Genomic DNA, 16,218 nt, shown 5'->3' on the forward strand with positions numbered 1-16,218 from the left:
AAGAGGGGCCCTGTATGGAACCCCACCTTCCCTTTCCATGGTGGCCATCTTGGAAAAGTATTTTCCTTCCTACACCGGGACAATGAGGTCTAAGGCGCCTGGTCAAAAATGTTTCCCGAATGTCATATTAAAAAATAACTGTGAAGAATGGGTCGACATTCTAATATTCCTATTCCAAAATGTGTGCCAGGAAGGAAAAATTCCATCTTCCTGGCGTGAAGCCATCCTGGTATCCGTATTCAAAAAGAATTCCCGATTAGAACCTGCAAATTATCGGCTCTTGTCAATGCTCAATGTCACTGGTAAACATTTTGCTGCAATGCTGTTAAGGGAGCTAAATAGATTGGCTGAGGATGCTAAAATCGTAAGACCCTATCAGATTGGCTTCTGTCAGGGTTTCTCTACTTCACATGATCTGCTAGTACTAAAGTTGTTAATTAATGCTGTAAGGAATAAGGGAAACCCACCAATTTATGTAGTCTTTGTGGACTTTCAGGCCACATTTGACTGTGAACCGCAACCTGCAGTGGCAGAAATTGGCCAAATGGGGTGCCACCACTGCTGTATTGAATGTGTTTGTTCAATTTCATGAGGGAACGCATGTATGTTTTTACCTTAGTAGCAGGGGGGCAAGAACACCTAACATACCTACACCATTCACCGGCGGGACAGACAGCACATGAAAGGGCTGGAATAGCTATCATAGTCAAAGAAGCTCTGTCCCTCAGAATAGTCAACTCCCCATTGGAAGGCAACGTTGATCCCATCTCTGCCAAACTTTCCATTTTCCCCAACTGCACAATTACCATGCATATTGTGTACCGGCCCACAGGCCCGGTTGCAGACTTTCAGGGTAACCTACTCCATCTCTTAGGAGATAACCTTAAAACCTCTACCAAAACTATTCTTCTTGGTGACTTAAAGTTGGGCCTCAACGACCCTAAAGACAAACCAGCCAAAGCTCTTGCAAAGGGACTCAAGGACATGGGTTTTGAGCAAAGAATCACCAGCCCCACCCACTGCAAATGTCACATCCTAGACTGACCACAACTTCTCCGCCACCATCAGCTCCAACACCCCATGCCCTGCAGAATGCAGACACAGCCACATCCGCACACCCTGCTTAAATTGGTATACATGTTGTGCAATTTACAAACATTTTATTTGTTACCAATAACAAGAGCAGAGTCCAACTTCCATTACTCACTCATAAAGGTTTCTTGCTGAATCACTATCACAAACATGTTTCAAATTTAAAATTGTAGGCATTTTTATGTTCCCAAAATGCTTCTTGCTTTTCTGTAAATCACCAGACTTGGGTTCCATGAAGAGATACTGGGCCTCATTACACGGACGGCGGTAAGGGTTAACGGTCACCGTTAATGGCAACGGTGACCGTTAACCCTTACCGCCGTACTACGAGGTCCCTTTGCGGGTTGGAGGAATTAACGCCTGCTTCTTGCAGGCGTTAAGTACCAACCCGCTAAGGGACCTCGGAGCTAATTACGGCACCGCAAAATTGCGGTGCCGTAATTAGCGCCTTCCCCATTCCCATAGAGCCCTATGGGGCAGAAATGGGAATGGGGAAGGGCAATGGCGGAAGGGGGATTTACCGCCCCTCCAACCTTGGAATGGGGCGGTAAATCCCCTTTCCGCCAAGGCGGTGCCGGTAATTTACCGGCATGGTCCAGGGTGCTAATAGCACCCTGGATTACCGCCTTCCGTGTAATGAGGCCCACTGTGTTGTGTGACCAGGCCTAGGGCCACGCCCCGCAAATTCCACCCGCCTCCCCCTCACGAGGATTGTGATCCCAGAGTAATTTGTTTCCATTTCCAGCACTGAGCACAACCTGAGCCAAAAAAACAACACGCAAAAGAACACTTGGCTAGAGCCAAACCCAGACGATGCTAAGTGAAGAAACCGGAAGCAAGCTCCAACGAAATCAAGTACCCACTCCAAATGCGCATGTACTCAGGAAGTGATACAGACAGATGCTAAGTGCGAGTATTGCAATCGCCACCCACATGCACGAATAACACTCATAGCCTTTCCTTGAAAATGTTTCAACAGCGACTACCAAGAAAAACGACTTGAACGCAAGAGACATTTGTGCAAGCGTACCAGCTTCAGACCATGAGAAAGCAATGGGGAAATGACATAGCCAAACAGAAACAACAGAGATGTCAATATGCATTGGCATACAACACCAAACATAGTAAAACACTGACAAACACCCCCCACCACCCACACAAGATACAGCTCACACCTATTAGTAGAGAGGATGTGGGAAAGAGAAAGACACCCACCCAAGTTGAAACAATGAGACATACACCTTGTTTACACCACAGTTGCTCGCTATACAGTAGGCTCAGTTGGATAATCCAAAGCGCGGTGGCTCTTTCCTGTACAACGTGTCCCTCATTGACTCTTTTTGTCCACAGGACAGTCAGCACTGAAGGTGGGTTTTACCACTGAGGAAGTCCAGCCCAACTAGGCATCTTCTAAGGGAGGAAGATGCTGTTGCCCTGTGGTGATCTCTGCAGTCGATGGGCCCCACTTAGCCTTCTGCTGGTCCTTGTCACTGGAAAAGGAGCAAATCAAGGTACCTCTTCCTCCTGCAACTCATGCTGTATCTTCCTCCCTGATATGTTGTGCACCAGGCGCATCTACTTTGACTGAGTGCCACTTCTTATTTCCACCTTTGCTCTCTTTACCCTATCGCCCACTTTACTGCATCAATGGGCCTCATTCCGAGCATGGCGGTAAGGGATAGCGGCCACCGCTAACGAGAGCGGTGGCGGTAATCCCTTACCGCCATACTCCAAGTTCCCTTTGCGCCATGGTGGTTTTAACACCTGCTTTTAGCAGGTGTTAAAAACCATGGCGCTAAGGGACCTTGATGTAAATTACGCCACCGTAATTTACGGTGGCGTAATTGACGCCTTCCCCACTCCCATTATGCCCTATGGGGCAAGAATGGGAATGGGGAAGGGTAAATGGGGATTGGGGAATTACCGCCCCGCCAACCTTGGAATGGGGCGGTAATTCCGCCATCCACCAAGGCGCTGCCGGTCCGGGTACGGCGTCAACCAAGGCGTTAATAGCGCCATTGGTTAGCGCCGTACTCGGAATGAGGCCCAATGATACCTATTTCTCATAAAGAGCTCCCTAACATTCTTGTGGCTTACTACCAGTCAATAACAGCTATCATTAATTCTCCAACTCAATGGCACTCTTCCTTTCAACTTCTGTAATCGGCCTAGCCAGGATGAAAATGTGTGACATGCAGATAACTCACAAATCTCTGCCACATGCACATGAACCCATCACACTATCTAACCAACTAATACTATCATGGGTTTGGGTAAGAATCATGTCACCCGGGCGCTGGCTCAGAGATCTTATTGTTGACTGCGTAATTTGATTGGATTCTTAAGAATAAATGAGAAATCTCGTCACTTCATGTTTAGGGTGATTTATTTATACACTTAAGCCCACATGTGTTTTGACCCAACACGGGTCTTTTTCAAGGCGTGTCTGGTTAGCACATAGATATAAGGTGGTGGTGAGCTCAGTATGGGGCTCTGGCTGGTTAACCTGAAAGGCCAGTAGGGCCTCTGCATAAAGATGGGCGGTCACCACCACCTTATAATCTATGTGCTCACCACACATGCCTTGAAAAAGAACCATGTTGGGTCGAAACACGTGTCGGCTTAAGCGTGTAAATAAATCACCCTTTGACACGATTTCTCATTTATTCTTAAGAGTCCAAATCTAAATTACACACTCAACAATAAGATCTCTGAGCCAGCACCCGGTGACTCGGTTCTTACCCAAACCCACTTTAAACCTCGACAAAATGCAAGAGCACCATCTTTTAAGAACCCCTCATGGCAGCAGGATCTACTTATTACAATGATCAGCGCAGTGATCTGCACATTCTAGTGCTCTGCCCAACTCGCAACTAACACTATCATTTGTTACCAATTTTCCCTCTGTCAGGGGCGTCATCCCCATTGGACACCTTGCAGTGCTATAACAACTACCGGACGCAGACCACATGCACTTGGAAGGAGACTGTGGACGCTCGGAGATTCCTGAAGCTCCGCCTCTACCACTGGCAAAACTATGGCATGTAAGTCAAATGTCACTGTCTCCAACAAGCCTCACAATAGAGATCGGGAAACTTTGGCTCTCTAGATGTTTTGAACTACAAATCGCATCAGTTAAAGCCAGCATAGACAATGGTGAGGGATCATGGGAGTCTCAGTGCAAAACATTTGGAGAGTCACAGGTTGCAGATTCTGCACTTGGGCAAGATCCACAAAAACATCAGAGCAGCGTTTTCCAGAGCCTTCATTTCCCTAGCACTAAGAGCTGTGAGTGAAGACTTTGATGACGTTTTGAATGCAACTCCCCATTCTCCTGTGACGAAGATGTAGGCTCAAAGTGAAGAAAACATACTTTGCTAGCAATCTTTCTAGCTAGTTGCCTTTTTAATGTTCATGTGCTCCATAAGGTTCCTAGTGCTTCATTATTGGGAAATAGGTAAGGCAGAGAGCAGGTGCAGGGGCAGAGGCACCCATTTGACAGTTGCTGTGACAGCCAAGCCATTTCAGTAAAAAGGCTGCATTTAAAGTCTCACATCTCTGTTCAAAACCAAATAGTCATGAGGAATTTTTATTCTGGTGATGGTTTAATCTTTAAGCATAAAGCCAAACGGGAGTTTAGGGCATGGTTGATAGTAATCCACATAACTATAAGAAGCTTTTCAGGTCAAGATCATACATGTGTCAGCACTGTGAGCCAAGGAAATCCATGGAAGGATTGTGTGTAATCGGGTCAGAGAACCTGACATTGCCACTCTGCAGGGCAGGCGACTGACTGACTCGGCATCTCCTTTCATCATTTGTGAGGTCTGGTAACAACCCTCTGCGGGATCTTATCTGGAAAACAGAAATCAAAGGGCACACCCATCCCAAAAGGACTAGCCTCACACTAGGGTTCTGCATACCAAAAGGACCTTTGATGCTATTGACAAGGGTAGAAGGCAGAGTTAGTGTAGAGAAAGGGAGCTTAGCATGACTGGAGGAGGAATCCAAAATCTTGTGTCTCTCCTTTTCCCTCTTTCCTTCCGGGCCCCTCCACTTCCTATAACACAAAGCACTTTGGGTATTATGTCAGAAGGCAAATACCACTTGTCTCAATAACATGGATTGGACCGTTTAATAGAGGCTTGATTTAGTCCAGTCACCTGTGGGCTTTTGCCTATAAAAGAGGGACTCTCCCTCTCCTTATTTGATTCACTTTAGGAAAAACACTTAAGGAAAAATTCAATGGACCGCAGTTCAGTGAGTTGACTTTCCAAAGCCCTCTGCCAGTGAGGTGAAGACCGAGTGTATGAGACAGAGGCAAGCTCTGCACCCTGACCATCACAAGGGCACATTGCGGGTGACGTGCTGATGGAGCAGTACCCGTTGGATTGCTGTTTTGATTTCTATCATGAATTGCTCTTTCACAAGTGTTACTAACAGCACTATAAATGCAGCGATGCATCATTAATGTATGCTTATCATAGTGGAATACAAAGATTTTTTGTTGTTCTGTTTTAGTTTTGTTTTATAATTAATCTCGGTGCCATGAAGTGTACTCCGCTCTGTGCGGATTTTACCCATGGTTTTCCAAATAAAACGGACCTCATGTAACTGCTGACTCACGAACAGCAGTTCTGTTTTACTGGAACACACTTAGTCTGAACTCCCTTTGTGTATTAAGGTGGGGTACCTTGGGGACTTTGTTTTTTTCACAGTTCCCTCTACACAGTTCCCTCTATACCCTTAACTCACAAGCACCCCATGAACAAAAAAGAGGGTTTTTTGCTCAAGTAGCGATTATACATCACTAATTACATTACATCAGTAACCTGCATTAAGGATGGCCTTCAGCCATGGCCAGTGTGCATGGCCAATATATTTTAATACATTAATGGGTACTAATCATGGCCTTCAGTCACTGGCCATATTCTTCACCCTTGTGCACTTTATATGTTAAAACAATAACAGGCCACCAACTATAGACTTTGGCCTTCACCAGTAGCTACAGCTTTCAGCTGTGTCCACTGTATATTATATAATAAGCCACCAGCCATGGGCTTTAGTACAATACTGACAAGTGGTCACAATCTTGCCCATTATATATACTTATATATAAATAGGCCACTAGCCATGTCCTTTGACCATGAGCAATTTATACATCTTTTGGCCATGTCCACTGTATATTTCGAAATACTAATATGCCATAAGAGATGGGCTTCAGTCGTGCCCACTTTGTATTATACAACACCAACCAGACCCCATCTATGGCCTTCGGCCATGCCCACTGTATATTATATACACTAACCAGCCACTAGCCATTGTCTTCAACACAATACTAGGCAGTGGCAATGGCCTATGGCTGTGATGACTGTATATTCTAGCATATTTATGGGCACTAGCTATGGCCTTTAGCTATGGCTACCCGACTACAGCTTTCAACGTTGCCCACTGTATGTTTTAAAACAGTGAGGGGCCACTAGGCATGGCTTTTAACCATGCGCATTGCTATGTTGCAACACTAACTGACCACTAGCTATGGTGTTTGGTGATGACCAGTGACCACAGCCTTCGTCATGGCCAAGGCCATCGTCTAAATTGTTATTACGAAAATCAAAGTTTTTATGAGCTAACTTATTAATCATGTTATGTCTAATGCCAATTTTGATGTAATCAGTTATATACAATGTAATTAGTGTTGTCACCAGTGACTCAATGTGTGATGTTATCAGTGACGTGTTCTGTGATGCCACAATTGTGGTTGTAGGTTGCGCAACAGGGTGTGTGAAGTTAAGGTGGCTTTAGATGAATTTCAGGTATTTTGTTGCGTTAAGTTCTTACCTTAACATCCCTTTAACTTAGGTTTTTTCCTTGAATTTCCAGGGTTTTGTTATTCCATAGATTTCTTCAACACACGGCACTGACCACGCCCTATGGCTGTGCCCACTGTATATTTTAGAACATTACCAGACCACTAGCCATGGCTTTCAGCCATGGCCAGGGGGCACAGTCCATTTTAAAGCATTACCAGACCACTAGCCGTGGCCTTTGTCCATGGCCATTGGGCATGGACACTCTATATTTTAAGCTAGTTGCAACCCATCTCTCAAAGATGTTCATCAATCCTAAACTGATTTTGACCTGTTTTGACAGTGGTATTGTTATGTATAAAATATTGCAGGCTTTGAGAACTACCAATGTTTTTAGGCAATGTGCAGTCAGATTGAATTATTTGCTGTGGATCGCACCCTTTGGTTAAGCAGCGTGCTGCAAGCCCCGTGTTTTATGGCCGATCTCTTGGTGATTGTAGTGATACATCGCACAACCCCAACTAACCACATTTAAGCAGCACATAAAAGGGGAAAAAATGACTAGCTGCAGGAATAACATATGCCCAGGTACTTTTGCCCCCATAGCGAAAATAAAAAGCTGGCACCCGTGAATATATGCACAGTAAGTGAACATATATCTTAAATTGAGATATATAAATGTAGTTCAATAGACCTACTCATTAGACGAAAGTGCTCAAGACAAAATAGCATTGGACTTTAAAAAAAAGTAATGAATACCAGGAAAAGAACCTGAGAGAGGAAATGTTCCAATAAATATCCTGGTAGAGTATAAAAGGTGCTCACCTTTTAAACCCAGCAATCTGTTGTAAAATATTCCCTGGAAAACAAAATCCCAATACGAAACAATTGCTTGTGGTCTTGTGAATAAGCATCTGCACTGGCAGCATGACAACCTGAGCAAAATCCTAGTAGCCAAATACTTGAGCAAGCTTGCCAACCTCAAAAAACCCAAGGGGGTGCGTCTGCCCTCTGGAAAAAGGTTATGCTGTCCACCCACATGTGTCCTTTACTTGTGTCTTGAAAGGCAGCCACAGTCAGGGGAAAATAACTGCACCAGTGTCCAGGATTGCAAACTCTCTTGCCACATCATAGGCAAATACTCATGACTTACTTGCCCTCTCATCATTTCCCCTCCTCACCCCCGTGTCTGACTTTCAACAATACTCTGCTTTATAAAGATAACTTTAAAGTTTACATACCGTAGTGTCACTCAAATATATAAATCCTCATAGAACTATGTTAGGCTAAAAGTGTACAAGTGTGGCATTATTCCTCCATCTTGACTGGGAGACTACAAATACCAAAATACAATTCAACAAAAGGCAAAGTATTTGTCTCTGGGTGCAGACCTTTCAAGGACTGATAGTAGCACGGTTTAAAAAAAAGTTATGCGTGTGTTATGAGTAGGGTTTCTGTTTTTCAGTAATTCTGAAAAAATCTGGTATTTGACCCCTGGGATTGTTGTTTCCTTTTTCATGGGACTCCAATAAACACAGTTATTTCAATTAATTAATTTTGTCCCCAAACCAGGGAGTCGATACTTTGCTGCTCTGCATTGTTTTCCTTCAATGGCAGATGCATTGCAGGTGATCTGCCCTCCCGACCCCCGTTGGGCTTTCTCTGTTGCCACCTACGTGAATGCATGACCTTGTGATATTTTTACAAGCCGCTAGATGGCCCTATTGTGGGGACGGGATATGGCCTGAGCCATTGATTGTACGCTGTATGGAAGCAATTGGTGATGTATTGGACTACATCTCCCATGATCCCACGCCATTAACTATGCTGGCTAAAGGTGATGGGAGTTGAAGTCCAAAATGCAAGCCCCTGTATTTAGAGAGGAACGTGTTATAGCTATAGATTTGGCTCTCAAATCCAGCCACACTAGGACAGCAAAAAGCAAACATTGCTTTTATTCGTTTTAGAATATGTTAGTTTCGCAGGTAAAGCACTTTGCAAACTGACTCATTGCACACTATCATATTGGCTTTCAGCAAACACCAATAACCTCACCTGCTGCTTCATAAATCCTTAAAGGGGGCTTTGAGTGTAGGACACATAATGCCCCATCATTCTACAGCACACATTTGTATCCACCTTGAGTATGAATTCACTCTAAGGCATTTTTAAATGTTGCACTCACAGTCTAACTTGGCTTTCAGCACGTGGCTCACCATTTTAAGTGACAGTGCATTGAGAAGCACAACATTTATATGCATAGTTAACGAAGGTGAAATCGTGTTAGTCAATTCGACAAATACATGGGAAAACGCGAGGAACCTCGTGACTAAATGGAGGAACAAGGCCGAGGGTATGGAACTCCAAGGCGACTTGCAGCTTACTACAGTGCAAGAGATCTTCTCGTTGTTGATACATATAATCTGTGTGGAATGAATGTGTTCAGTCAGATGAAAAAAGAAATGTTAATATGCAGCTTGTAATTTTTCCCAAAAAGTATTTTAGCAGCTTGAATGCTCTTTTTGTGCTTTAACGCAAGTTTCAACGTGTAGATAGACTATTGCTCTCCTATGTTAAACTCCAGCAGCAAACAAAACGAGCATAGTAGGGTAACACGTGTCTTACCAAATAGGAATCTGAATAGCTAATCATGTCTGTAATTAGGTGCCCTGGGAGCAGCTGCAATTCTGCCCTCTGCTGGCTTTAACAGCAGACATTGTGATATCACAACTCGCCTGCACTAAGTTATTGCAGTGTCAGACTTGATGCCATTTTCCTATGGCAAGTGGTTAGGGATGTACGGTATGGGATAAAGTACCCCCTAACATGCATTAGAAGTATATTGCAAGTCACTGAGGAAATACAGGATCATGGCCAGAGGCCAAGTTCCTTTATAAGGTCTCAGGACTCCAAGATGACTAGGAATATCTGTTTGACTTATGGTAGGGGATATTATGTTTCTCATAATACATGGCCACATACTTTCATTCCCGTGTAATACCTGGCCTCGTACATAATCTAATATAAGAGAGGTCATATTTGTTGATACACATAATCATTTTATAATATGTCTGGATTAAAAACAAGTATCAGCAATGCCAACATTTCGGGCTTTTGCATAGGCATGGGAAAGGCACGTGCCAGGCGCTGCCGTTGTGGTATTAACGCGCCATTGATGGTAGAAGGTGTAAAATGGTGTAACTTGGCATCTAATAGGAGTGCCTGGCCAATGCCTAATACTTATGCACAAGCCAAAACTGTTGCTTGATTTCTTTTATTTAAAAAAAATCTTGATCATTTGCACAGTACAACATTAAACAGAAAATAAACATAGGCTCAGAAGCAACAGGAATTATAATAAATTAAGCGATAATCACATTAAAGGAGTAACGAGAGCTTGTCCTGTCCATATTTACAAAATTGCCTCGTTACATGGATATCATAAACTACCAAGCCCATACCTTGACTGCTCTGAAGGGCACGCATAGTGCTTATAAATCGAGTGGCTGAAGGCAGACCTGATTAACACATTTGTATTCAAGTGTCCATTAAAAGCAGAGTTGTTGACTACTATCTGATCACACATTTAGATTAGTACCTTGATGGTGGAAATGGCATTAAACCATTTTGTCTCCATGATTTCTTTGAAAACTGCAAACCAAAACAAGAGGAAAGGAATAAACTATTACTGATCTGCCTGAATTTGTACAGTGCCTATATTAGCTAAGAGGCAATAGAGGAAATGCAAAGAGGGTGAAGACGACAGAGACAGATTTCTCACCCCCCATCAAGCATGTGCAGAAGAAAAAGGACGCCGTGAAGATCATGTTCTGATCCAATGGTGTCATCATGAGTCTCCTATTGAGTGTAGTGTCAGTGGCCCAATGAGTTCAGTGCAAGCACCCAATAGAGCACTGTGTCAGTGGCTCGTTTGTGGTGTACAACCAGCGGCACTGTGTCAGGCATCTGATGCAGCATGGTTTCAGTGGATCACTGAAGGTCAGTGTGAATGTTTCAGTGATGTGCAATGCCAGTGATATGATACAGCGCACTGCTAGTGGCTCAATACAGTGCAGAGTGAGTCAGTGACACAATGGGCACAGTCTAAGTGGACCAAAGGAGTGCTTTGTGGGTGACATAATGAAGCACACCATCAGTGATCCAAAGTGTGTGATCCCTGGCAAATAATGTAATCTCACTGCACATTGCCTAAACAAATGGTCTCCATGCCTGCCACCTTATATACATAACAATATCAATGTAATTCGAGGTGAACCTCTCAAACCTGGGCCTATGTTGCTCTTGCTGCTGGTCATGAGAGATAGTAACCTACTTATGCATGCAATGAAACAATAAAAGAATATTTGTGCGTTTACACTGGAAAAAACAGTTATCTGCCATTTGTCAAAGGGGGCACATGAGAAAATACTGATAAACACAGATTCTGAAATGTTTTTGAAAACACAGGAAAAGCACCCCTGGAAGTCAAACAAACAAACCCCTAAAACAGGAAACCCTAGTTATGAGTTATTTAAAACTAAGAAAACACATGGCATTCGGGACTGTGGACTGTGTCCCATCCATGCAGTAACACAGACTGACCCTGCTTAGTTTCAAAGCAAGAAAGGATCCAGCCCCCATAGGCCATGTTGCTCTAAGTGGTCTTGTAAGGTGGGCTCATTTATTAGGCAACATGGCTTTAGGGGGCTGGCCCCTTCCTCGCTTTGGAGCTAAGCAGGATTCGTCCCAGTTACTGCATGGATGGGAAACCCATGGTAGCTGTAAACATATCTTTTTTAAAAAAACATTTTATTGACTGGGAGACTACAAATACCAGAATGCAATTCAGCAAAAGTCAAAAAAGAGTCTCTGAGTGCACAACTTTCAAGGACTGATGGTAGCACGGTTTAAAAAATATAATAATTTGGATGTCCATTCGCTCACCCATCCATGCAGTAACTGGGACTGATCCTGCTTAGCTGCAAAGCAAGGAAAGGGCCGACCCATTTCTCTAAGTGGTCTTGTAAGTTTGGTGCATTTATCAGGCAACATGTCCTGAGGGGTCTGGCCCCTTCCTCCCTTTGAAGCTAAGCAGGGTCTGCCCTGGTTACTGCATAGATGGGAGACCTGTGTGTCTATCATGTCACTGGCCATTCCCTGTGATTTGTCACTACGTATACCCTCGGCTATCTGGAGTTCTTTATAGCCGTGAATATCAGAAAAACAAATGCTTTCCTTCACCAAGTGTCCCCCCCTATCTGTGCCAGCTCTCTCCACTCTACAGATGGCCCTCTCACCTCCCCTGCCCTCTCCCACCCCCCCACAAAACACACTGTTTCTGTGACACAGTTTGCTTTCAGATGTCGTCTATTCGAAGCTATAGCTACAGCTACTGAAAGCTTTTTGTTGCAAACTCAGTCCCTTGACACCCTCAAACTCCTAAATTTCACTTGGTGCCCTCTAGCACCCCTCAAGACTAATGTAACTTGCAGTTATTTTAACCTGCAAATGTTTTTTTTTACTACTTTTCATTTCCCATTATCCTTGGCTATAGCCACTGTTACCTCTCCCATCGAGAAAAAAACAAGATGGTGGTTGTTTCATTTCTAAAAAAAAAACATTTTTGGTAATTTACCGGTTATGTAGATAGACCCGCAATCCTCAACCTTGTGATCCACTCCAAGGCACCAGAGGCATTTGCTGTGCGGGTCTGTGATCGACATCTTTGAACCACTGTCTGCACACCTCTTAAACCCAGTTTTAAGAGTATATATACTCGAAAAGAGTAATTACGCAGTGGAAGAATCACAGCGGTGATCGAACCATTCAAAGCGTGCTGTGCATTCCAGAAAATGGGACTAAAGCAAAGGGCGCAGTACGTGCTATTTATACCAGCGTCGACGTCAAGTCTAAGTGTGAGATGGAAGCCGCTGAAGGAACTCGACTCAACGACGTATGGCGCCCTCTGCTGTCAAAAGGTTTTCTGAAGCTGCAAGCAGGTTATTGGTATATCAAAGATGAGGAATCTGTGGGAGGACCCAATACACTAAATGTTTGTTGATTGCATAGTGCTTTATTTGCAAACATTTATTATTGAAATAATTAAAGCAATGCAGCAATGTGCTTGCTCCTCCACTTAATACAGACTGTTCACAGCTAAGTTTTTTAAAAGCTAATATTTCAGAGTTCACTTAACTTTATAAGGGAAAACTGTCCTTCAAAGGACTAGACTGCAGAAGATGATGGGCTGCTTGTGTGGCTGTCCACGGGCTGTGCCGTTCTTTAGGCAGCCATGGCTCTCACTTCCAGAACCTCGAAGATGAATTTAATGTGTGCTGAAAATCCCTCTCCCAGATATTAAGGTCTCTCAAATCCCTTAACATGTCTGCACACAAGTAAAAACCCTGCTGTCAGTTATGAATGCAGCAGGTTTTGAATAATTAGTGTTCATACTTGGCCCATATGACTTTACATTTGAAACCCCTCAGATAGCTCTAGTTGGTGACCAAAACCTGTTACTTTTTTGAAGACAGTCAAAATGACCGCATAGGCTAAGTGTAGCGAGCCCTCGGCCCCCCGAAGTCTCACGAGACTTCTACAGGTTGTGTGAGGCTCGCCCGGCGAGCGGCATTCGGAGCGCAGGGCAGGCACAGAGCACACCGCAGCCCCGGCACTCCTCCTGAGACTCAAGTACTTTTGTTAAGACGTTTCCCCCATGCCTTGTAAATAGTGTATTGATGATATCACAAAGTGTTGCAACTGTGTTACCCCATTGCAATCATTAAGAGAATAAAGCCTTAACAACTAATCAAGGTTCTGAGCATATCATTGGGGGCCACAACACAATTGGCGATGAAGATTGGATTTACTGCCAAGATGATGCAAGGGCTACTCCACTACCAGCTTCTCTACAGTCCCCAGGTAACCCCACCATACCATGACCTCAGTGTGAACTGTTATTTAAGATGTACTTGGGGGCTGTGGGTGGCACAGGCTATGCTGCAACAAGAAAGAGAGACATGCTGTTGAATGCGCTGGGTGTGGAAGGCGAAGGGATTTTTGCAGGCTCAAAGCCCGAAGTAGTGGAATTGGATGATGACGATGTGTATAACGGTATTACCCAAATTGTTTGTTTACAATTGTTCGAATGAACAATTGACCGAATTTAAAGGGTCACAATTGACCTTTTCACAATTGACCGTATATATATATATATATATCGGCTTGGTAATATATATATATATATATATGGGTTTTGGGGGGTTTGGCATTGGGTGAGGGGTTGTGGGGGGTTCCCCCCACATATATGTTACAATTGACCTTCACAATTCGGTCAATTGTGAAAAGGTCAATTGTAATTCGATCAGTTGTAAAACGAACAATTCGTATACAACCATATAAATAGGCATTGAGGAGGATAGTAAAGAGATTCTCTTCCAAGGAAAACATCGTTTTGGACAGGATCAGGTATTACAGCAGGAAGCAACAGCCAGCAGAACCAGTGGATTACTACGTTATATAAATTAGAGAAATGGCAGCGCTATGTGCCTTCGGAGAGTATGCGGAAGGAAGAATATGTGACTTGCTGCTGGTACACACCAATAGCCGGAAAGTCCAGGACAAGTTCATACTGGAGAAAGAGCTACAACTGGATAAGGCTATCCAAATGGTATTACCCAAATTGTTCGAACACAATTGTTCGAATGAACAATGGACCTAATTTCTCCCAATTGACCTTTTCGAAATTGACCGAATATATATATATATATATATATATATATATATACCGGTTTAGTGATGTATATATATATATATATATATATAAGGTTTTGGTGGGGGGTTTTGCGTTGGGTGGGGGTTGCAGGGGGTTCCCCCGCACATATTTAACAATTGACCTTCACAATTCGGTCAATTGTGAAAAAATCAATTGTCATTCAAGCAATTGTGACTCGAACAATTCGTATACAACAATCCAAATGGCCAGGGCTGTAGAGGAGACTTTGTGCAGGTGCAAAGAGTTAGCGGGAGGTCTCCCACGGCTGGAAGTACATGCCATACAATTCAAGGGGAGGCTAGACAAGTGGCAGCCCGAATCCAAATGAGAAAAGGCAGAAAAACAAGAACCACTCAAGTGTCACAGGTGCACCAACACCCGCCACATAGTCAATGACAGAGAATGTCCAGCGAGAAACAAAGAGTGTTCGAGCTGCAGGAGATTCAGACATATTGCCATAGCGTGCAGGTGGTGAGGAAAGAAACCGCAGCATCAGCTCAGAGTGATGAGACCAGGGAAGAGGCGTCATCCGAGGAGGAGGGATGCCCCACCGTCACCATGGTTGACTTCGGCACAACTCAAAGAGAAAAAACACACTGTGTCATCAAGATCCACAGAAACGAGACACAGGTAATGGCATACTCTGGTTCAGACCTTATCATTCTGCCCCTCGATACCTGTAAAGGCATGTTCGGCAAAAATAAGGTGGTAGTGCGCACTACGAAGACACAAGCCGAAAGTCTTCAGAAGCGCCACTGTGAATCTGCTAAGATACATTCTGGGTACTGCTAAGTTCAAAGGAAGAGTGATGAAAACCAAAGTATACTTCTCAGAGAAGTGCCCGGCTGTGTTAGGTTGGGATGACCAGGTCAAGTAGAAGATCAGATTAGATCCCAGCATGGAGGACCAAGCGTTATCGATGACTGCAGGAGGAGCGTCAGTGTCCATAGAAGAATTTCCAGACTTATTCTCTGACAAACTGGGGAGGATCAAGAACTACACGCAGAGAATAGTGCTGAAGCAAGGTGCCATTCCGGTGAACACAAGGTGATACTGGTCCCGGCAACGGCAAGGGGAGTGCTATGGGCACAATTGGAGAGAATGTGAAGGATGGAACAATACAAACTATCGAGTCATCTGAATGGCTGAGCCCGGTAGTCCTAATAAAAAAACAGAACTCTGATGATCTACGGGTCTGTGTCGATTTGTGCAGCTTAAATTTAGAAGTAGTGACGGACAGCTACACACTCCCAGTATAAATGAACTGATTCTATTAATGAAGGAGGCCAAAGTGTTCTCAAAGCTCGATGTGAGAGATGCTTTTCATCAAATCAGTCTACATAAAGAATCGAGGCTTCTGACAGTGTTTATAACCCCTTTTGGAAAGTACCAGTTTACTCTCATGGCGTTCGGCCCATCTTCGGCTGTGTCAGCGTTCCAGCGCATGATGGACTCTCTGTTACGCAACATTGCCAATGTATCATACTTTCAGGAAGATATCTTGATTTACACTGAAGATGCAGTGATGCATGACATTATGCT

At 43.9% G+C, this 16,218-nt stretch overlaps 1 protein-coding gene across 1 annotated transcript in view; it reads left to right on the forward strand.

Moving 5' to 3' along the window:
• Positions 1 to 16,218, forward strand: part of CSF2RB (colony stimulating factor 2 receptor subunit beta) — a 292,848-nt gene that overhangs the window by 61,442 nt on the left and 215,188 nt on the right. Inside the window, exons 2-3 of the mRNA XM_069653006.1 lie at positions 2,443 to 2,603; positions 4,004 to 4,136. Of these exons, the coding sequence (XP_069509107.1) occupies positions 2,516 to 2,603; positions 4,004 to 4,136 (221 nt within the window). The 5' untranslated portion in view covers positions 2,443 to 2,515. The remainder of the gene's footprint in view (positions 1 to 2,442; positions 2,604 to 4,003; positions 4,137 to 16,218) is intronic.

The sequence above is a fragment of the Ambystoma mexicanum genome, chromosome 3q (assembly GCF_040938575.1).
Source record: "Ambystoma mexicanum isolate Mex_15411 chromosome 3q, UKY_AmexF1_1, whole genome shotgun sequence".
Taxonomy (NCBI): Eukaryota; Metazoa; Chordata; class Amphibia; order Caudata; family Ambystomatidae; genus Ambystoma; species Ambystoma mexicanum.